Raw genomic sequence first — 23744 nt, forward strand, 5'->3', positions numbered from 1 at the left:
AATGACGTGACACATTATCAAAGGTTTTGATGTTCTCATTGTGCGTCAAATTCTAGCTCATTATTTTTCACGAATTGGGTAGTGAGCGTATAACTGCTTGGACTTATTTCTCATCAGTCAAATTGTTTCCAGCCACTCTAAGTTCACAAATCATTGATGACATCGTTCTAAGATGCTGCTTTATCGTGTGTTCAAAGCGCATTTTATAAGATTCAAACCTCATAGTCAATGCGCGCAACCTCATGGCAAAAGTTCTCTCGAACTTCACTTTCAGTGCTTGCCACATACTTTGAGCAGTGTTGTACTCTTTGAACTCACCGATAAGGTCATTGTGCATGTTGCTTAACATGGTAAAGAGCGCACATCTATCCTTCTTGAGCCAATTCTCAAAGGTCTCATAATCCTCATGGTGTTGTTCTGAGTTCCCATTTTCAGGCTCAGTTAGGGAGTGAGTTAAGGTCTTTAAGACCTCTTGCTCATTTAAGACATATTAGATCTTACGATGCCAAATGTCATAATTCTCCACATCAAGTTTTTCTCCTTTGTTCAAATCCGCAACAATACATTTCGATGTTATTTCACTACAAAAAATGCACAAATTAAATATTATACACATAAAAAAATGTTGTGTTAATCTAAGTTAAAGAGAAAAAATAATTTAGACATATCGCAAGATCGAAAATTCATTAGACTTCATAATCATCTCTTGTGTCACAATTCCTAATTATTAACTTTCAACTTAATTTTTGCACAATTTTAAATTATATGTGAGACTAAAAATTCAATTTAGTTTCAACCATATTCCCACTATTTATCACTTCTAAAAAAATATTTATAGGCCAAAACAAAAATAAATAACATTTACTTATCCAGTGATAATTTCATTAACCAATCATACATATATGAAGAAATAATTACGCCAATTTTTTTTTAAAAAAAAAGAATAAGAAAAATATAATTTTTTTTTTCCAGCGCAATTAGTTCATAAATAAAATAAGAACCACACATATCACCAAAGGAAGTAAAAACCCAGTGGTGTGCCTACCCGATGGTTCCCTCTAGGTCGTGGGTTCAAAACAAAAAACACTTTTTCTATTTTAACAAAATAAAACTCACAGGTTGGACCAGAAAATGGGTTATAAGTCCCAAAAGAAAATAAAAAACTTCCAAGTTTGTGCCTTGTTAAAAAAATTTCTTGGGCTGGGTTGAAAAATAAGCCCAAACCCAATCCTTTTTTTTTTTTTTTTTTTTTTAAATTGATTTGGAAAAGCCCAACATAATAAAACACGTTTTTGAAAAGAAAACCCAAATAAGTTTTTTTTTTTTTTTTAAAACATGTCTACAACCTTAATTTTGAACACTGTTCATGTGAACAGTACCACAAAAATACAGCAACCATTTGTTGCCTCTATAGTGAGCCGCCAGTTGACAGAGTCTCTGGGATGGAAAAGCACTCGCCGATGTGCTCTGTCCATCACTTCGAGTAGCAAACGTGGTGGGTTGCGCCCGTGGTGCATGCTGCACCTGCGATGCGCACAGCGACTATGGTGCGTGCAGCACCACACGATATGCGCTGCTGCACGCGGTGCTCTCAGCACTACACCGTGCAAGCAACACCCATGTGGTTGTGCAGCAACCGTGCGGTGCGCACCACCATGGTGCATGCGGCACCTGGTGAGCACCAACACCGTGCACAACGTCACGGTGCAGTGCATGATGAATACAACATATATTGTATTCTGAAAAAATACAATACAATATATATACAAATCAATAGATGAATGCATAAAAAAATTCATATTGTCAAATACATCCAGTAATGACGCTATGTTCATGTAAACGAAGATGAATAAAAACTTACGGAAAGAAATCATGGCATTTCTAACCGTCTCAAACATGATTTATAAACAGAGATTCATCACATTATATATACAATAATCAGATTCACAGATCGTAAAAATAAAAAAATCAGTATTTACATGAACAAGAAAAAAAAATAGACATGTGTATCACTGGGAACAACTAACGATTGTTCTGATACTAATGTTAGAATTTATGTAAATATACACAGCAGAAGAAATACCTCAAGGATAATCTATGTAGTTTTTACACAAGTCAATCCAGTGTTCAAACCTCTGATTTCGCCTTTGTCCAGTGTGTGAGTGTGCTACGTAGATAAATCTAGAGAGACACACTCAATATGCCCACAACCTAAATATTTTCACTCACAAAACAGAGAGACTCCCAAAATACCAAGATGATATCTGCCAGGAATGAAAAAAAATCAGTCCTCGCATAGTAACCATTGGTGCCATAACTCCAGGTATAACGCCTGGAGTAATGCCAAGCATTATACCAGGCATCCCAATAAGGCAAGTGGCAAGGGCACGTCCACTGAGGGCGCCCCTGCTTTAATACAAAGGCAAATCTATAATGCAACATGTATACAATTCAAGTCAATCCTGCCCTCCCTCTTCAATGTCCTTCGTCGGGAAATCATAATGATGGAGAGAACTGAGACTGAAATAAAAGAAGCACAAAATAAGAACCGCTACAGAAATAAAGATTCATTAACTGAATAAGAATAATGTGTTAAGCACTGATTTTACAATGAAATCACCACGGCAAGGAAGAAATGTTCATTGCACCTGCAATTCTGAGGAACCCTCCAGGACAAATTTGACAATCTCTTCAAACTTGGAGGCAAAGACATAAATTGCTTCCAATCCTGGAGCATAATCCTTAGATCATGGAGCTTGCTGTCTAGGCCATAACAACAATTTGCGTGCATTGTACAAACTTCATTCAAATCTTTGCTAGGTTCACAAAGCCCACCAAAATACGCAGTGTCCAAGAATTTCATCTTTAGTCCAATATCTAGGATGAAGGGATGAAACTTGATAATATTGAGGACATCCTGATCATGGTATCCAGGAAAAGTTTCATGCGAAGAGTACCAGAATTTGTAGAACTCTACTGATCGATTATTTGATTTTACATAGTTAAAGCCTCCGTTGGGTCTGTTATGTAAATCATCGGAGCTCCCTAAGAAAGAATCACAGGCTATTTGGAAATCCGCATCCAAATAAAACTGAGGAAATGGGTCTCTGAACCACATGACATCAGCATCCTGGAGGAAAAAGCGACCAAAAAGCCATTGAATATCAAGGAAAGTTCTTCACAAGACTGATTGCAATCAGATAAGAAACATGACAGTGATTACAGAGAATAAGTATCCTTCAGACTAAAGCTGATAAAAATGAAACGTTCTTAAGCAATAAACACTACAATACCACCTAACAGATTGCAATGTTTTCCTTAAATGGAATAGCTTAGGAGTTTGTGCATGCTATTATTGACTTGAAGCAGATACCAAAAAGAAAAGCTTTTAAAGTACTTGTAATCTGCAGTTCTTATCAGGTTGTCACCAACAGTCAAATCAGTTTTCTAATTTAAACATTATGCGAAAGAATGTGTTTCTACAATGCTTTCTGAGTTGTTTCAACTTCTGCCCCTGTTGCAGACCTCAAGCTTCGGTGAAAAGTTTGACAGATTCTGAACTTTAGTTATGAAGAGAACGAGTGAGAAAATGATATTTGTAGTCATAGTGCAAGCGCTGCACACTCCTATTGAAAAAAGTGAGTAAATATGAAATCTCCATGAACAAATTAATTTTTTTAACGATGGACTCCACTCTTCTTTAAAAGGAGTGTGCGGCGATTGCACATCCCATGACAGTATCAGCATTACACTTTTTTATAATTAAAATAGAAAAACTTTTCTGACCGTATTCTTTTCTTTTCTTTTATAGTTTTTGAGAATAGTTTATCCAAAGAAGAATGTGCTGAAGCCAATATGGGACCAAGCACTCAAGCCTAACTTTATAACTTACTCACTCTATAGACTATAAGAATTATTCCCTTTTCCAATGTTGGATTGGGGTGTTATGTTCAATTCAGAGATCAACTTTAAATTCTCAGAGACTTTTGCTATTCCAAAAATCCCTCACATAATCCCATCTGCTTTCCTATCAACCATTCAGGTGTTGCTTTACTCCACGGACTCTGCTTTATCAGTTGCAAGACTTGAAGCATACCCATTCCTCAAACACAGCCAGCTTTCTTCTTATTTGGCCCAAGAAATTCGGCAGTAAAAGTAGACACTACCATAATACATCTAATCCCATAAATCAGAACATTGATGTAGTGTACTCTCCAATGGTTGGCAATCTACATGCTCAACTCTCCAGCTATTCAATACCTAAAGCCAAAGGTTTTTTATATTAGGGGCTCCGTGTCCAGTTCATCTAAAATGTTTTTTTTTCCCTCTCCCTCTCTCTCTCTCTCTCTCTCTCTCCAAATGTCCATTGACTGTATATGTGAAAGTAATGAGGATGTACACTCAGTTTGCCTACAAGTGAATTACTTACAAGCCAGGAAAGCTAGTTTCATCAGAGGAAAACAATTAGAAGTGGAATAAAAGGTATAGACACAATGAAGTTTGGCAAATTCATGAAATAAGTTGTGGGCTTGAGGGGTGTACTTGTATGCAAAAGAAGAGGAATAGGAGATTACCGTGAAAACAAAATTGTAGCCCATCTCAAGAACAGAGCGCAGGAAATCAATCCTCTTCCACATCATCTTCAAGTAATCAGGGGTCATAAAGTAGGCCTCATGACGAAAATCGACTCCATCACTGACAAGAGAAAAGCAGTGCGTATGTATCACGAGACAACGCGCAAATGCCTTTTGATCCAAGGCAATAATCACCAAATGGTTCAAAAGTCTACGGGTATGATATCCAATTTTAAAGCTCTCTAGAAAGAGATCAATCACCGAATTTGGAGCTGCCCACGCTTCATTTATCGCTGTTATAATTACAGTCCTGTCTTCCATGGCAGCATCCTTCAAAACCTTTTCAAGCCTATATCCGTCACCAGCCTACCTCAGTTGCAAAATAAAGGGCAAACGACTCAATTAAGTCTTCTATTGAAAAATATAACGTGTGCAGCCTCAACGCCAAGCGTGCACTCAACAGTTCATCAATTAATTACTTACGGCAAACTGCTTACCTAACAATGCATCAATTAATTGCCTAATTAAAGATAACAGGAAACTAAACTAACCGGAGGGGAATCGTCGAAGGCAGAGGAGAAGTCGAATGGAAAAAAAGAGGAGGAACCGGAGGTGGAAGATTGGAAGCGAGGGAGGAAGCGGATGAAGTCAGAAGCTCGGAAGAGAATCACGCAGGAGAGGGAGACGGCGACCAAGAAAAGAAAGCGGCGGAGGACTAGGGTGGCTGGCTGTTCGGGCAGCATTTTAAGAGTGGGGGAGGAAGAGTCACCGGTTCTTGGGAATGGCGTCGTCGCCGGAGGTGAAGGCTTCCTGTGGTAACTCAAACGGTGTGGGGGTCTCATGGAGCGCCAAGGTTGTTGATCGGAGCATACTATAATAGGACATGTGCAGAGAAGTTTCTCTGTTGGTTTACCTAAAGAAAAATGCTATCAAGAAGCCTTCCATCTTAACCCATCCCGCACACCCTCCATGTCAGCTGTTGTAAATTGTCGACTTTATCCTTTAATTAAAACCCATCCTTTTTTTTCTCCACCAGCTCGGGAAAACTTCTGGGCAGAGGCAAAGGGAATTTCACCTAGGGCTCTTCACGTTGGACCCTTAGACGGAAATCACAAATCGCAAAATTACCTATGCGAGAGGAAAGGGCTCACCTGTGTGAGAGGAAATCGCGAAATCACCTAGGGCTCTTGTATTTGTTGCTGTTTTCCGTGGATAGCTGTTAAGGTTTCTTTTCGGCAAGGCATCTCTTCTCAACTGTCGACGGAAATCACAAATTGAAAATGGCTGACAATCTCCTTCTTACAAACACAGAGAGAGAGAGAGAGAGAGAGAGAGAGAGAGAGAGAGGTGATCACTGCTAGGGGTGAAGGTCCATCGTTGCCATTTTACCAAGTTTTAAGTTCCATCAAGCAATGAGAGAGTATTCTGTCTCCCTACAAAAGGCTAGCCTTGCAGGAATCCAATCGGGGTCAGTTGCTTGGGAGGCAATTGCTACAGATGCTTCTCAGAGTGTTCTTCTGTATTGTTATTGTACACCCTTATCTGCGTCGTTAATTACGTCTGGTCTTATCCACACTTGTGATTTACCGCTGCAGAATCTCGTGCGAGAGAGAGAGGGAAATGTGGTTGCCGAACTCGCGAAGAGAAGAACCTGTGCGAGAATTTTGTGAACTTTCTGTTTTCTTTTGAGAGAAGAACAGCGCAAGGACTTGTTGTGGGCTCCGTATGGTTATGTTTGTTGAGTAATTCTACTCTTCAATCGGTTTACTCTCCAACACCACACACTAACGATGTGACAAACCCGATTTCTTAAAAACGGCTCAAGTTCCCTCTATCTCTCCCCCTCCCTCTCATTTGCTCTTTCCCTTCCCGAATCCTCCTTCTTCCCCCTCCCTCACCTCCCTCTGCGAATCTCTCTCCCCCTCCCAAAACCACTACCCATTGGCTCTGCTCTCCCCCCTCACTCATTTCTTTGCTCTCCCCCCACTACCTATAGACCCAGAGAGAAGTACAATGTTTGAAGTTCTTATTCTTTTGGTGCCTGATTTCTCCTTTGTGCATTTTTTTTTTGTGGGTTCAAGCTGTAATTACTGGTGGGATTTTATATGGGTGGTTTTTGTAGTTTTGATCTTTTTTGACCTTTTTAAATCATGGGCAGTGAAGGGGCAAATCTCTCAAAATTAGAGACGACATCAACAAAATTCCTTCCATCAAAGCTGTACGAGAAAGATGAGTGTTTTTTCACCTAATAAATTAATAACAATTCATTAGCTCTTCTTTCTTTTATTTTTCAAGACATTCGGTTTCACAAATCTATATATTTGAAGCTAAGTTATTGACAAAAAAGTTAATGAATAGATTTAATAGAGATATTTGCACTTCCATTCTTCTCTACAGCTGATTGAAATGTAAGGGGTTTAGGGATCTCTCAACCTTGTTTGATAATCGCTCATATTTAGATTTTTCTTCGTTTTTCTTTTCAAATCAAAGCCTCTATTCGGTTTAACAGAAAAGGGGAGACATCTCTTTGTCTCCTGCGTTCAAAGAGGGGGGAGAGCAAAGAAGGAAGGGAGGGGGAGAGCAGAGAGAGAAATTAGAATGGAAGATTCAAGAAGTCCAACAAATCGTTTTAAAAAATAAAATAAAATGCCAGCTCAGCTGGTGTGCGGTGTTGGAGATTTAAGTGGCTTAAGAGTAGAATTACTCATGTTTCTTTGCCTCCTCCTATTTTGCTGCTCAAAGTGGACGCTTATTTTTTTTTTATTTAGCGGTTAAAAAAGTGATTTTAAACATATTAATATATATTTTTTTATTTTTTAAAAATATTTAAAAATATTAAAAAATATAAATAAAAATTAAAAAATTAAAAAAATATTATCAAATGAGCGGACTACTCTAAACGAGAGTAGGCCGACTCTTTTATTAATGAACCATTCTATACATCAGCCTATAGCCGCAGCACACCCACGTGATTTTTTTTTTTTAACTGCAGCACACGGTGTGCTGCGGCTATAGGCTGATGTTTATATTTTTACTTTATTAATATCACTCCTCCACGTCAGCCAGTGTGCGGAGTGTGTTTTGGTAAGGGGTTTTTTCGTAGCAGACCTCTCTTATCCTTGCCTTCGATTTCCCCTTTCCCTCTTCCTCCCTCCATTCCTCTCGAATCCCCTACCCTTCCTCATGAACTCGATTTTTCTCCCTCCTTTCCTCCTGATCTTCGAACGGTCCTACTGAGCCCTAAATCCATCCCCTTCATGCGATAGTCCTCTTCCATCTGAGCCCTAAACGACGGGTTTGTGCTTTTGCTTAGATAATGCCATGACTGAAATTTGAGGTAATTTTTTTTAAAGCCTTGATGTTGGGGATGTTCAGGAATCATTTTTGTAGTTTAATATATTAGAAATGATGCTTTATAATTAACCTGGTGAAGGTGTATTATTATTCTCTACTTTGGGCTTCTGAGTATGGGGGGGTTGGGGTTTAGTGAAATGCTTTTGAATGTTCTAGTGCACCACTAACGTCTATATTTTTGGTAAAACGTCTGAGCCCCATTACTAAGTGATCCCAGCACTAGTATTCGCACTAATTTGGGTTTGATTATGTGCGAGAGGTTTTCAAGTCGGGTAACTGAACTGGATTCCTTAAAAGCTATTTTTGGCTTTCTTGCCCCTTTCACCACATCCATGTTGATGTTGGATTTGGTTCCAAAATTCATCTCTAATTACCCTTGGTGCATTATTTCCAAACTTTTGAGCTGTTCTTCAATTATGGAAAATGATATTTTTAAAGTGTTTTTAAGTTTAAGGTTGATAGTAATTTGAATCATATTGCATAGACAAACAAATACAATATGTATGTGTGCGTGTGTGTACTCATATAAGTAAAGCATCACTCTGCATTTGACTATATGCTTGACATGCATTATTTAAAAGATGGATCATCATCACCAGTCTGATGCTTGACCTGCATTTATGATAATTACAAAAAGTATGATCATAGCTTTTGGCCAAACTAAGTTGCAATGTTGACCTTAATTTGATAACCCAATAAAAAATGTTTCTTCTATTCAGTTGTGTGTGAGTTGGTTCTATGACCAGATGGAAGAAAAAAAATTGATGTTTGGTTATCTCTTTGCCTCTCTCTAAAAAAAATTATTTTCTAAAACTTTATCTTAAATTCTTTTAGTTTCCATTAACTAGATACAACTCTATATGTCCATACTAGAATGAAACCATTACTTGACCCCCCATGGCTTCTTTGGTATCAAAGATTATATCCAATTCCCAAAATGCCTTTATCAATGGAAGACAATCTTCACTCAGTTGTTATTGCCAATTTGTGTCTTGCCAATGCATATCTACCATTCATTTTTCATTATTTACAAACAGTACCCCCATGGGCATTTTTAGTAGCACTTGAGGTCTACTATGCTGCACAAGGGTCTCCTCTCGGGCTTTATTGTGGGAACTAGGAATGGGTCTTCTTATAGGTCAAAGTTTTGTTCTGACTTACAAGCCATCTGCTCCCTATGTGGTACAGAACAAGAACCCTCTTAGGCTTTAGTTGTTTGGCTACATGTTGGTTTGCTCTGCCCTGCAGATGATTATAAAAATCATTTATACTGATACTTTGTAGCTTTAAGGATATATCTTTTGGTTCAGTTATTTTAAGACAGTTTTGATTTTGAGGGTATACTGATTTTTTACTATTACTTGTTTCAAGGGTGTTTGTTGAAGTCTAAATGAGAGAGAAAGAACTTCAGCATGCAAGGGAAGAGTTCCATAAAAGAGAGGAGTACATCCAAAAGAGAGTGTTGTTTGCTACGATCAAGATCAATGGAAGATTAAGTTTGTGTTAGCGACTTTTTGTATGTTGTTAAGTTTGTTAGTGTTTCGGTGTAGCGAGACTGGTGACTTGTAAACATTCTGCATTAATGTGCAGTCTTGTCAAAGTTGCAATATGCAGTTTATGTTTCCAATTGTACCAGACTTATGATCCCTTCAATATAAGGTATTTTCCAATAGATTTTCTGTTGTATTAGTAAGTTGGAATATGTGGCAGCTTCTCTTCTTTACATACCAGTACATTAGTAAAGTGGAAAATTGAAGTATATATCTAACACTTCCAGTGACCTAATAACCAAACTAAGCCCGGGTTTTTTTTTTTGAATTGCATTCTTCATTAAAAATCACAAAACAAGTACATTACTTGTATAGTCATACAATTAATCCATTTGTCTAAAAATAAATCGAGTGCAAAATACAAACAACGACAATAAATAGCGACTACAAAAATACCAAATACAAACAACGGCCACAAATAGCGACAACAAACAACTAGACTCCACTGAACAGAGGCTATAAGTAACCAACTTCAATAATGCGAACAGCGACCACAAACAACCAAGCTCCAAAGCTAAGCATGACCATATTGCCAACTTCCAATACACCGAATGAAACTAAATCGTCAGTTGTCAAGAGAGGTATGATGTTGAAAATCCACCTATAACCAAGTAAAAAAAAATAGACTTAAAAATCACAAATAAAAATTGTCGTACTTAAGCAAACAAATTCATATATACGAACTACTTTATACTTGTGTAAGGACACTTGGTTGTGTGCCAGGAAGTAAGATCTCATAGTCTAATCATATGATTGGGTTTCATATAACACATCTTTTTATTTTTGGTGAATAATTACCTTTGCATTCTTTCTGCAAGAAAACTTCAAGGGCTAGACAATATTCATGGGAGTTTTAAATGTTCCACATTCCTGGTATACTAACATCAAGAAACTCAGCACTAACTAATGTTTCTTCTGAAGGAGTTCAACAACTTACTGGCAGCCTTTCTAGTGTGCATTTTGCATCAAAGAATCTTCCACTTGTGTTGTCAATATTAAGTCATTTGATGTTGGAATAGAAATGGAAGTTCTCAAACGTATGTATATGTCAAGTGAGCGGTACCCACCCTTCATTTTTAATGAAATTTGGTAATCTAAACTTTTGATTATGTTCATTTTTTGTTTATTCCTCCATCGTTTCCTTCATTTATGATTCATATCAAACTCAAGAAATAACAGTACTATTTTTCTTGGTTGACATTTAAATCTAAGCATATTTTTCTTGGTCTGTCTGGATCTACAAAACGAGGAAAAGAGAGTGAAAGCAGAGCAACTACTTGGTTCGTGGCGACGTCGTGGTGGTGGAGATGATGTTGAGTGGCAGGCAAAGGTCTCTTATCAGGGGTGGCAGGTAGGTAGAGGTCTCAATTTTCCTTGTTTGGTTTGGGTTGACGTTACCGGTTGATGGTGGTGGAGGAGCTAAGCATGACGCCGATGGTGGAGGAGCTAAGCACGACGCTGGAACTCAAATTTGACAGAAAAATCTAGGTCGCATGGGGTTGGGTAGCGGCAAAATAATTTCTCTTTTGAATTCTGAATTCTGTTCGTGGAAGGCTGCAATTGATTTTGGTCATTTTGGAAGGAGGTTATTTTGGTCATTTGACCTAGCTGATATTGACAAATGACAAATAGTAGCGTACGCTGGGACTAGTTTCACGGACTGCACCTAGCAATTCTCAAGAGAAGAAGGGGCTCGTGATCTGCAGTCCCTCAGTGAGACGACGTCGTACAAATTTTCCTTAGTAAAACGATTCGTTTATGCCACATAGGGCGTGCCCATGCAGTCCTCTATTTGGGACTGCATTTAGAATTTTCCCTTACCTAAATGGTACGATAAGTTTGAATCAAAGCAGTTGAAGAAGTTTTAAAAGATAAATGGTATTTATAGTCGTAGAATATATAAGTGATGTATAATTTTATAAAAAAAAGTGAATAAGTAGGAGATTAAACAAATTAATTTTTTTAATAATAAATCTCACTATTTTTTAAAAAGATTATGCGATGTTTGTGCATTCTACAATTGTATATATCATTATTCAATGATAAATGATATTGGTATGGAAATATGAGATTTATATATAAAAATAATTTTATAATATTAAATTTTATGTTTTTTTTAAGTGCTTGTACAACTCAATACTATTACTCAAAGTTTTTTTTTTAACAAAAATTATTAAGTGATATTAGAGTATAAATAATATTATCCTTTTATCTGATGACAATATATCTTATAATTAAAATTATTTACATAAATATTCTATAAATAAGATAAAACTACTACATTATATATGTTCTTGAATAATTTTCTTCTTTTTGTCGTTGTTTTCAAATTTAATAAAAAAATATTTAGTCAAGTCAGTATTTATGATTTTAAAGTTCAAACATTTTGCATTACAAAATTAGAAAATACTATTTATACTTGTAATTATATGCATGTAACCAAACGTGATGACATTACAACTATTGAAATAGTGAAAATTTTGAAATGGTGTGTCAACGATTAAAATAGTAAAAAAATTTGTTAAAATAGGATGGATAGTCGATGTAGATAATATTGTGAGTAAAATTATAAGCAGATATAACACTACTATAAAATTTATTTTATTCAATATGTTGAGTTTGAAATTTGAAAGGGAAAAAGTTTATAATTCTAGATCTAGTTAAAGCATGTATGGTGTGGAGAGTTGGGAATGACAAATAAATTAAAACCTGGAAGGATAAGTGGTTGTTAATACCAACTTCCTATAGGGTTCAATCACATATTAGAATCCTAGACAATGACTCCAAAGTTAGTGAGCTAATATAAGAGGGATGTGGTCAATAGAAGGAGGACCTGATGAATGAAGTATTTTGCAAAGAAGAGGCTACTATGGTTAAAAGAATCCCAGTGGGTAGTTTGAATGCAGATGATAGATTAATTTGGGGACCAACAAACACAGGACTTTTTACAGTTAAAAGTATTTATCACCTATAACATTTTAGAATGAGATTAAGGAATGAGGAATCTTCTGACTCATCAAAAAAAGAAAGTGAATGGGAGTCAATCTGGAGGCTAAGAGTGCAGAATACAGTGAAGTAATTTTTATGGAAGACAGCAGATAGATATACTTCCAACCAGAGAAAATCATTTTAAGAAAAAGATAACAAGAACATATTTGTGCCCAGCTTGTGAGAGGAAAACAAAATCTATAATTCATGCATTATGGAGTTGCCCTGCATCAAATGATGTCTGGACTGAAACAAATAGTCTAATTTAAAAAATGGTCTACTATGGAGGTACATTTCTTGGAACTATGGAAGAGATGAAATGATAGATTACACAAAGAATATATTGAATTGGTGGCTGATACAATGAGGAGGATCTGATTTAGAAGAAATTCCATTTTGTTTGAAAACAAGTTTGAACACCAAGGCAGTTGTTCCAATCAGCAAAACAAAGTTTGGAAGAATTTTTTCTAGCACAAAGAAACAATAAGGAAGGAAACCACTTAGAAGGATCAGGGAGGCAATAGACCACTTAGAAGAAACCAACTAAGATGATGTAAAACAAAAATTGGGATGCTGCAATGGTCAACAGAAATAACAAAGGGGAAATTGGGGTTGTCATCAGAAATAACTAAGGTGAGCTCATGGTCTCTCTTTGTCAAAATATTAATCACTCATTGAAACATGTAATAGTTGAGGCATGTGTACTTAGAAGGGCAATAACTATGTGTCAAGAACTGGGACTGTCTAATGTTGTTTTAGAAGGTGGCTCAAAGGTGGTGGTAATAACTACAAATAGTCTAGAGGAAATCAATGCAGATTATGGTATTGTAATTGAGGATGTGAATAGTATACTTGTACAAAGACACAACTAGAGCAAATGTTTTACTTTTAGATAGGCAAACAATTTTGCTCATATGCTGGCAAAACTTGCTATTTCCATTTCGGGTGGACCTAAGCAAATTATTACTTTAGTTTTGGAGGAAAAGTAATGTTAATGTCGTGTTTCATACATTTTTGGGCATGGTTCCAGCAACTCAGATCTTCAGAATTGGACCTGCAAAAATAAAGAAGAAGGCAATTAGGAAAAGGTAGCCTTAGGGCCGAGGAGTCTTGGATGCCAAAGTTAGTATCGTGTTTTGAAAGTTTGTAAATAACTAAAAGAATCTAGGGATCAAAGAAAAATTTCTCGTACATGAGAGTTGTTATTTTTATCGAGAGTCTGGGAAGACAGATCGTGTCTACTCTCATGGAGTTCGTATAATTTTACTTCTCCTTTTGTCAAAGTTCTTTAATGCGGCGTGCCACTGTGATGGCTTCGTTAATGTGACATGTAGCTCGGATAGTGACGTCATTAATACGGTGTGTTTTTCAGATTTGTCTTACCCTGCTGGCATCCTTGGACCATATGTCTCCTTCTCAGAAGATCAAGGGTCCCCTTTATTTCCCGCCTATTTACGTAGATGAGTAATCAAGAGGTAGACGCTATTCGAGAGGTCTCCAAGTTGGCGAGTCTCATCCTCTTGTAGTACGCTCCCTCATGGAGGTTGCATATAGGGGTTTACCAGTGGGCCGGGCCGGAGAATCTATTTTTTTTTTTTTAGCAGGGCCTTCACTTCTTGTTCCCTTAGTTGCCCTTTTCAGGCCTGATAAGATAGAGGGGGGAAAAGCCGCTTACAAGTATTGTAACTAGGGGTGTAAATTTAAACCGGAAAACTTGTCCGGACCAAACCGATTGGACCGGTCTTGAACCGGTCCGGTCCAGAACTAGTTCTTGAATTATGAAAACCGGCCGGAACTGGTCCGGTTCCGGTTCTACGATTTTCGGGACTGAACCGGACAGGACCGGTTGGGGGGAAAAAATATAAAAATTAATATTTTATATATGTTTTATATATAATATATAATTATATGTGAAATTTTTATATATAATATATATAATTATATATCATATATGAAATAATTTCATATTATAATTTATAAATTATAACATAAAATGTTAATCTTAAATATGAATATTAGTAATTTGTTTGATCATATGTTATTAATATAATTATATATAAGACAATGTTATTATAATTTATAAAATAAAAGTTTAATCTTGAAGATAAAAATTTAATTGATCATATGCTTTAAACATAAAATATATATATTAAATTATATTATATATAGTCTAATATATTATATAGCTATAGTAATATATAAGTTTATGACTAATACTAATATATAATTATACTAATAGTATAATATTAATACTATTATACAGTCTAATATATTATATAGTTATTCTAATATATAAGTTTATAACTAATACTAACTTTTTACTAAAACAGATTTTTTTATTAGTGCAGATTTTGTAATAGGAACAGATTTTTAGAACAGATTTTTTTAAGCAGTTTTTTTTATTAACAGATTTTTATTTTTTAATGACAAACTTACATTTTAAAAAACCGGACCGGAAACCGGAAAAACTGGAGATACCAGTTTAGGAGAGTAACTGGTGCATAATCGGTTTTGAAAAATACAAAACCGGTACATACCGGTTTGGTCCTAAATTTTGTCCAAAACCAGACTGGACCGAACCGATTACACCCCTAATTGTAATGATTGATTATTTCATTCAACAAAGCACTTTGCTTTTGAGATTAAAAAAAAAAAAAAAAAAGATACCTTAGATATTTTCAAATTTTAGATATGGATAAATTATAATGATTAAGATGCTATTTAAATTAAATTAAAATGATCTTTTTTTTTAATCAAAAAATACTTCTGTGTTTCATTAAGAAGAATCAATTACAATTTTGTCCTGTAAAATCAAACTATACTGACCCTCAAGGCCATCTTCCATCCAGATTACCTCTTCACCTACATTCAATGCAAGCTTTGCTAAATAATCAACTGCTTTGTTTGCCTCTCTAAGTGTATGAGTAACTAGCCATTGGGGTCTATTATGTAACAAACCCCGAATATCTTCAATTATCTGACCTCCCCACTCCCAATTTTCATCTCTATTATTAACAGCTTTTACAATGCATAAAGCATCACCTTCTAGTTTAACTTCACCCATCTGTAGCTCATCACACATCTTCATAGCTTTCCATAAAGCAGTAGCTTCTGCTTGAGTTGCTGACATAACACTTGATTGTGGTATACAAGCAGATAGTAGAATATCCCCTTCTTGATCTCGAAACACAATTCCAGCTCCCATCCTCTTACCATCCTTCAGAAAAGCAGCATCTCAATTTATTTTTGTCATCCCCTCCCTAGGCTTCCTCCATCTCACCTCATCTCACCTCCTTAACCAGATATTTCTCAAGACTATAGCAGTCAATTCCAATTCTTCCATGCTCAGAAATTGTGTCATTTTCCTCCATACAAACCCAAAGTCCACTTCTTCTGATGGTCATTTTTGAATTGGACTACTACCTTCTGCCCAAACATTCACTACTGCATCACAACTCCACAAAACATGACCGATAGTTTCTTCATACTGATTACAAATAGGACAACAAGGATTTTCAAGTATTTTTCTTTTAAATAGGTTCCTTCTAGTTGGCAAGAAATTATTTAAAGCTTTCCAGAGGAAAATCTTTGTAACCCCTTGGACTTTTAATCTTCAAATATCATTACATCCTTCATTTTCAAAGAAGACCTTTGAGGACTCCCCTAGCAGCCTTCTTCTCCCCTGCATTTCAAAATGGTAAGCAGATTTCACATTGAACCCACTCTTGGAAGGTGCCCAAATTTGTTTATCTGGCCTACGAGTTTTACTAACAAGTAAACCATATATAATCTCAGCTTCAACTTCATTGAACACTTCTTTCACCACTTCCACCTTCCACTCACCCTTTTCCCCATCAATAGGTATTGCCACCTTATCAACCTCAGTGAAGCACTTGATAGGAGATTGTATTTTATAAGAGGACAGTTGAGGAATCCACCTATCACCCCATATTTTAATACTCTCCCCGTTACCAACCCTCCACACAAGCTCCTCTTTTAACAGGTCCATAGCCCCCACAAGCTCCTCCAAATTAAAGAAGGTTTGCTGCCCAGCTTTGCCTCCAACACACCAAAAGATTTAAAATACTTGTCATGAAAGACCCTGATTGCAATAGGTTTAGGGTTTTGGAAAACTCTCTAACACTGCTTTGCTAGAAGAGTTTTGTTGAAGCTCTCAAGTTCCCTGAATCCAAGACCACCACATTTTTTTGAAGCTCCCATTTTATTCCAGCCCATCCACCTTATCTTTTTTTCATTCCCTTTGAAGCTCCACAAGAATTTCCCCATCTCAGCAACTATCTCCTTACCTAGTTTTTTTGGAAGTGCAAAAACACTTATACAATATGTAGGGATCGATTGAATCACTGCCTTTAAGAGGACTTCTTTCCCAGCAGGAGATAGGAAGTGATTCTTCCAATTGTTTAATCTCAGCCACACTCTATCTTTAATACCTCTAAAAGTATCATATCTAGATTTCCCCACCATTGCAGGTAATCCTAGATACTTTTCAAAACTATTCTGAACTCAAGCACCCATGTCTGTTATAATCCTTTCCCAATCCCTTTTCCTTCCATTTGAGGTGAACATAATAGTGGTTTTCTATTTGTTGAGACACTGCCCTGAGGCCCTTTCATAAGCTTGCAAAATGCTTCCTTATTTTCACCCATTCCTCCCAACATGCCCTTCCAAAGATGATGCAGGCATCAGCAAAGAGGAGATGAGTAAGTTTTACTCCTCTTGCCACTGCCATGCCTCTAATCAAACCTGCCTCTTCTGCCTCATTTATCAAACCACTCAAACCTTCAGCACATAATAAAAAGAGATAAGGAGAAAGGGGACAACCCTATCTCAGCCCTCTCGATGGAATAATCACGTTCCCAGGTTATCCATTCAGCAACACAGCATAAGAGACAGTGGTAATGCATGTCATGATTAAATTAATCCACCTCCTTCAAAAGCTCATTTTCACCATTATTACCTTAAGATAATACCACTTTATTCTATCATAGGCTTTTGAAATGTCTAACTTCAGAGCCATCGTCCCCATCTTGCCCTTGAGTCTGGTTTTCATAGAATGAAGTGCATCATAAGCTGCCACTATGCTATCAGTGATTAATCTACTTGGGATGAAGGCACTCTAATTCTATGAGATTACACTATTTAACACTTTCTTCAATCTATTTGCCAAAGCTTTTGCAATGAGCTTGTACAAGACATTGAATAATCTTATTGGCCTGAAATCCCCCACTTTCATAGGCTCAGACAACTTTGGAATTAATGCTATGTATGTGAAATTCAATGATTTTTCAATCTTGCCATCATTCAGAAAACTCAAAGCTACTTTATTGATCTCTTCACCCACAGTCCCCCATAAGTTCTAGTAAAAAAGGCACTGTAGCCATCTGGACCAGGAGATTTATGAGGGCCTATATCTCTCAAATCTTTTTTCCAGCTTCTCATTCATACAGCTTGTTATTCTTTTATTGATGGGGCGTATACATTCCTCAACAGCCTCCCTTGGTGGAGATCAGTTCTATACACTTCAGAAAAATGCCTCTTAAAAGCCTCAACAATCTCATTCTCCTCAGTTCTCAAAATTGATTGAGCATCCTTCACAAAAAGTACTTTATTTCTTTTCTTCCTTTGATTGGCATAAGCATGGAATAATTTTGTGTTCTTGTCTCCCAAATTGTACCAATTCATCTTTGCCCTCTGCTTCCATCTTAGATCCTCCTGCTCAAGCAATTTTCCAACCTTTTTCTTAAGCTCTTTCAGTTCAGCTACAACCTTAGGACCCTCCATATCTTGCAATTATTTTATCTTTTTTGTTAACTGCTCAATATTCCCTTCGCTTTCCCTATCCTTTCTTTTGAACCCCTTTGTTAGCTCATCATTGCATTTTAGCAACAGATTCTGCACCTGCTTAATGGGCTCAAGTGTCAACTGCTTCTTTTCCCAGACTTTTTTCACTACCCTCTCACAATCATCCTCCTTTAACCAACTGGTTTCAAATTTAAACAGAAATCTTCTTCTCCTCTCCCCATTCCTTTCATTTCTTACAATCATTAACAATTGTTTGTCCACCTTTACTAAATGAAATCTTCCTCTCCATTCCTTATTTGCTACATATATTTCAAGTCTCTCTTTTGTAAATGTATGATCATCATGACCATTACTCCATGTAAAGCAATCCCCCACATAACCCATATCAAAGAGATCATTTATTTCTAAAGCCTCACAAAACATCCCCATTTGATCCTTAGGTCTCAATTGTCCCCCTTTCTTTTCACCTTGTGTCAAAATCTCATTAAAGTCCCCTGCGACACACCAAGCTCTCCCCTCACTAGGTTTTAATCTAGACAACAGCTCCCATGTGAACTTCCTCTTGGCTGCCTCAGGGTGCCCATAAAATCCAGTAAAATCTCATTCTTCTACATTACCATTGAGAAAACCTAGTAATGTGCCATTGAGAAAAATTGATAATCTCCACCTTAACTTCACTATTGCAAAAGAGAACCAGACCTCCCTTCCTTCCTAGAGAGTCAATCACAAAACAACCCTCAATTCCTAACTTGTTTTTTAATCCCTCTACTCTTCCTGCTTTCACCATTGGCTCCATTAGAAAAATCAAACCAGGCCTCTTTTCCTTAACCAGAAGGTTAAGGTCTTGCACTGTCCGAGGGTTGTCAAGCCCTCGGCAGTTCCATACTAAGGTTTTCATTGGTCTTGGTGGGGTTGCTCAGCAGCCACCACCATACAATTAGAATTCATACCTCCCATCTCAACAATTCCCCTTCTCAATCTTTTCCCCTTCCTTCCATAGGCCCCACCTCATCTACATTACCAACAACATTTCTTTTCAAAACCAAACTAGAAGTTTGAGACTCGCCATGAGATTTATGGACACGAGCCCTCCTTTTCTAGCTACTAGTTCTTCCCTTCTTTTGTTCATTATTATTTTTCAAGCTTGCTGAGTAGGATTCACTATCAGTAGCAGGTGAGAAAACCTCTTTAGGATCTTCTGTTGAACTCATTGTTTTTGGCACCAAGGCTTTTTCTACTTTGATCATCATCTGTTTCTCAACCCCTTGTGTCATCTTAGCCACCTCTGTCGTCTGTATACCACCTTCCATACTCCCCTTATCCTCCCTTAATACACCTCCACCTGTCACCTCCTCTCCATTATCCCCCTAATCAACAGTAGAGCTCCCTCCCATTCCTAATGCTTTTGGTTGTCTATCTGCTCGATTACATCTAGCAGTTGAGGCCCTCATCCAAGCTCCAAATTGTTTTGAATCAACATCTTCATTTATGCCCCTCACCTCTTCACCCAAACACCCCTGTGTAGAGTGCATTATACAGCCACAACGAAAGCAAATTCTAGGTAGTTTTTCATACCTAAAGGGAATCCAGAGCTGCTTCCTTTCAAAACTCATTGTTCTTCCTCGACTAAAGGTTTTGTAAGCTCATACTCCACCTTCAACCTCAGAAAACGACCCCAGGCCACCTCATTCTCCTCACCTTCCACTTCTAAAACCTTCCCGATGGATTTACCAATCGCTTCCCCCATTTTGCAATTCATCGCTCCTAATGGTAGATTGTACATCTGGATCCAAAAGATTGCTGTTGAAAAATCCAGGAGATGAGCCTGCTTGCTTCCATTGAACGGTTTTACAGCAAACAGATAGCTGTCAAACAGCCATGGATAGCCTGCAAGAACTCTGTTTCTATCTCCTTGATTTGCAAAGGCCACCACAAAAGTATTTATTCCAATCTCAATAAATTTCATGCTCATATTGACTTGTCATATCTTCTCCATCATCTTCCTCACAGTTTCCTTACCAATAGTTCGATCTGGACATGTTCTTCCAACTAAGCTCCTCTCCCCCTTTTTTTCGTAATTTCTCCAAATTTTCCAATTCCACTGCTATCGAAATACTCGCCTCATCATTTAGTCTTAATCGCTCCCATTCAACTTCAATTTGCTCCATCTTCAGCCTTCACCACCACTGTCAATGGCAACTTCAGCTCCCCTTACTCCACACGAGAATAACGGAAACTAACTAACTTCTCATCTGTCACCTACTAGAGGAGAGAGAGAAGAATATAATCTAAACGATCAATTTTAAATAGTAACCACATTTTAAGAAAATTGACAAACTATATCGTAGATTCCTTGTTCAATGTTGATGAAATTATATTGACCAAGAAAACAAAAAGAAAAATTTAACATAACAGCAATATCCGCCGCTAGCCTGCTACAGCTAGCCTGTGTATGTGGCGATGGCCCTGACACTCACACCAAGCCCACCTCCTCCCATTCCATCTGCGTCCACAACCAAGAACAACAACAACAAAAATGGCTACTCAGCTAACCATCAAAGTCACAGCCGTCTTCTCACGCTGCTGAATGAATGTACGGACATGTCTCGGCTCAAACAAATCCACGCTCACACGCTCCGTACCACCTCTACCCACAATCGACGCTTTGTCTTTCTCTGTAGTCGAATCCTACACTTCTCGTCTCTAGTTGACATCGACTACTCTTTCCGGGTTTTCGAGCAAATCGAAAACCCCAATTCTTTCATGTGGAATGCTCTTATAAGGGCATGTGCTCGAAGCTTTGAGCACAAAGAGGAGGCCATGCTGCTGTATTGTAGAATGTTAGAAGAAGGCATTGTCATGCCCGATAAACATACGTTTCCGTTTGTTTTAAAAGCTTGCGCGTACTTGTTTGCGCTGCTGGAAGGGAAGCAGGTGCATGCCCAGGCCTTGAAACTAGGGTATGATTCGGATGTGTACATTAGTAACAGTTTGATCCATTTGTACGGTACTTGTGGGTGCCTGGATTTAGCACATAAAGTGTTTGAAATTATGCCAGAAAGGAGTTTGGTTTCATGGAATGTTATAATCGATGCCTGTGTTAATCTAGGTGAGTTTCATACATCATTGACACTATTTGGTGAGATGCAGAAAATGTTTGAGCCTGATGCTTACACGATGCAGAGTGTTATCAGTGCTTGTGCTGGTTTGCGTGCTCTGTCTTTGGGGATGTGGGCCCATGCTTGTGTGTTGAGAAAGTGTGGTGATGAAATGGTTGCTAATGTTTTGGTCAACAATTGCTTGGTGGATATGTACTGCAAATGTGGGTCATGGGAAATTGCTCAGCAAATCTTTGAGAGGATGGATAAACGGGATGTAAATTCATGGAATTCAATGATTTTAGGGTTAGCCATGCATGGAAAGGCTGAGGCAGCATTGGATTATTTTGTCCGTATGGTCAGGACAGAGAGGGTTGTGCCTGATTCTATCACATTTGTTGGTGTGTTGAGCGCATGCAACCATAGAGGTCTTGTAAATGAGGGCCGTCACTATTTTGAAGTGATGGTTACCGAGTACAAGATTGAACCCCAATTAGAGCACTATGGATGCCTTGTAGATCTCCTTGCCCGTGCTGGGCTCATTGATGAAGCTTTGAACTTGGTGTCCAATATGCCCACTAAACCTGATGTAGTAATTTGGAGGAGCCTTCTTGATGCTTGTTGTAAGAAGAATGCTGGAGTAGAGCTTAGTGAAGAATTGGCCTCACAAATCCTCGAGTCAGATGGAGGTGATTGCAGTGGTGTCTATGTGCTTTTGTCCAGAGTATATGCATCTGCCAGCCAGTGGGATGACGTTGGATTGGTTAGAAAACTGATGACTGATAAGGGTGTAACAAAAGAGCCTGGCTGTAGTTCAATAGAGATAGACGGTACTTCTCACGAATTTTTCGCTGGGGACACATCTCATCCTCAAACCAAAGAAATTTACCAGGTTTTGGATGTGATTGAAGAAAGACTAGAATCAGTGGGGCATGTAACTGACTTTTCACAAGCACCAATGGTTGATGAGTTCAATGATGAAAAACAACAAGCTCTTAGGCTTCACAGTGAGAGACTTGCCATTGCTTATGGGCTCTTAAGCTTGAAACCAGGTACCCCGATTCGTATATTTAAGAATCTTCGGGTATGCGTTGACTGCCACAAGGTTACCAAATTAATATCTAGAATCTATAATGTGGAGATTATTGTGAGAGATCGTGCTCGGTTCCATCATTTTAAAGATGGCACCTGTTCTTGCATGGACTATTGGTGATGATTTTCAATTGTATGAAGAGTTATATAACTCATACATTCAGATGTATAAAGGTTAAAGAATTTGGAGCTCTGAGGTTGTAATGAGAATTAGAGTTCATTAGATACAAATTTCCTTCTGCATATGAAAATACTGACACCTGGAAAAGAAGATATATAATTCTAAAGGACTGCTCCATTAGCCTCCATATATCCTATTCATTACCAACCTTAGCAATTACTGATACTGGAAAAATAATGCATTCGGCATGCAATCTCAGCTGTCGTAATAAGCAAATGAGAGCATCATACATGCACTGGAACTGAGGGCTTCTGTCTCGGAACTAACTCAGACAGCAGCAGCAATTCTTATATATATATAGATATATATATATATATATATATTTTCTTTTACATGTACATATACCATGTTCGGTTTATTTTTGACTGTACGATACTTTTGAATGCAATGAAAGTCCCATTCGTGTCCATGGCAACACGCACGGTGGACTCATTTAAGCCAAGATGTTTGTTGAGATACGTATCCTTTCATTTCATTTGAAATAGATAATTTTCATTTCGAAGTATTTTACTTATTTAACTTGTCACTCTAATTCTTTGTTACTACATAATAATAAAAATGCGTCATGTTTTATACTATATGAATATTGTATAGGACAATACTAGGGTGACTACCAAATGTGCCCACCAAATGTGCACACTAATACAAATGAGTTTTTTTTTTTTTTTTTAATTTTTTAATTATTTTTTAAACATCCTTAACTAGTATCAAAAAAATAAAATATAAATATAAATTCACTATAGACACTTCCTTAACCATTATATATATATATATGTATATATATATATATATATGAGGGCATATTTGATAGACATACTATCATTTTTCATATTGTATATTTCAAGACAAATGAAGAGGATTATATTCCATCTTGCTGTCAGGTCCTTGCTTTGTAATGGGCATAAATACATCAATTGGCGGTGCTTTGCTCGACCGTTTGGCATTAGTCAATATTCGTATGCTTTTGTGATGTGTCAAAAGTATAACTTAAATTGATACTAAGGTTCTGTTTGGGGTTATGTTAGGAGTCTTAAAAATTATTTAAATAGCCTTAAAAGCTCTTTAACAGAAAAATAGGTTGTTT

The 23744-nt window shown here is 37.3% G+C and overlaps 2 protein-coding genes and 1 long non-coding RNA gene across 3 annotated transcripts; 2 read left to right on the forward strand and 1 right to left on the reverse strand.

The window, feature by feature from the left end:
* Positions 1-2056: 2056 nt before the first annotated feature.
* On the reverse strand, positions 2057-5717 carry LOC121254763 (uncharacterized protein At4g15970-like). Its single transcript, XM_041154912.1, has 4 exons — positions 5126-5717; positions 4575-4940; positions 2649-3130; positions 2057-2520 (listed from the first exon to the last, which is right to left on the reverse strand). Exons 1-4 carry the CDS (start codon positions 5414-5416, stop codon positions 2457-2459), a joined length of 1203 nt encoding a protein of 400 aa, XP_041010846.1. The 5' UTR covers positions 5417-5717; the 3' UTR covers positions 2057-2456.
* A 1967-nt stretch (positions 5718-7684) lies between these two features.
* On the forward strand, positions 7685-9630 carry LOC121254764. The gene is made up of 2 exons (XR_005938711.1): positions 7685-7911; positions 9300-9630. It is a non-coding gene; the product is annotated as an uncharacterized LOC121254764 (long non-coding RNA).
* Positions 9631-20681: 11051 nt separating this feature from the next.
* On the forward strand, positions 20682-22706 carry LOC121254765 (pentatricopeptide repeat-containing protein At1g59720, chloroplastic/mitochondrial-like). Its single transcript, XM_041154913.1, has one exon. It carries the CDS (start codon positions 20750-20752, stop codon positions 22598-22600), a length of 1851 nt encoding a protein of 616 aa, XP_041010847.1. The 5' UTR covers positions 20682-20749; the 3' UTR covers positions 22601-22706.
* Positions 22707-23744: the final 1038 nt, after the last annotated feature.

This window comes from Juglans microcarpa x Juglans regia, chromosome 3D (genome assembly GCF_004785595.1).
Source record: "Juglans microcarpa x Juglans regia isolate MS1-56 chromosome 3D, Jm3101_v1.0, whole genome shotgun sequence".
Classification (NCBI taxonomy): Eukaryota; Viridiplantae; Streptophyta; class Magnoliopsida; order Fagales; family Juglandaceae; genus Juglans; species Juglans microcarpa x Juglans regia.

What these genes read in the sequence shown, in the direction of transcription:
- LOC121254763 (XM_041154912.1), bottom strand. Translation starts at nt 5,416, where the DNA reads ATGAGACCCCCACACCGTTTGAGTTACCACAGGAAGCCTTCACCTCCG. An exon ending in CCTTCGACGATTCCCCTCCG is followed by an intron (nt 4,941 to 5,125) that starts GTTAGTTTAGTT and finishes CAACTGAGGTAG; the next exon opens with GCTGGTGACGGATATAGGCT. An exon ending in AGGGTTCCTCAGAATTGCAG is followed by an intron (nt 2,521 to 2,648) that starts GTGCAATGAACA and finishes CTTTTATTTCAG; the next exon opens with TCTCAGTTCTCTCCATCATT.
- LOC121254765 (XM_041154913.1), top strand. Translation starts at nt 20,750, where the DNA reads ATGGCCCTGACACTCACACCAAGCCCACCTCCTCCCATTCCATCTGCG.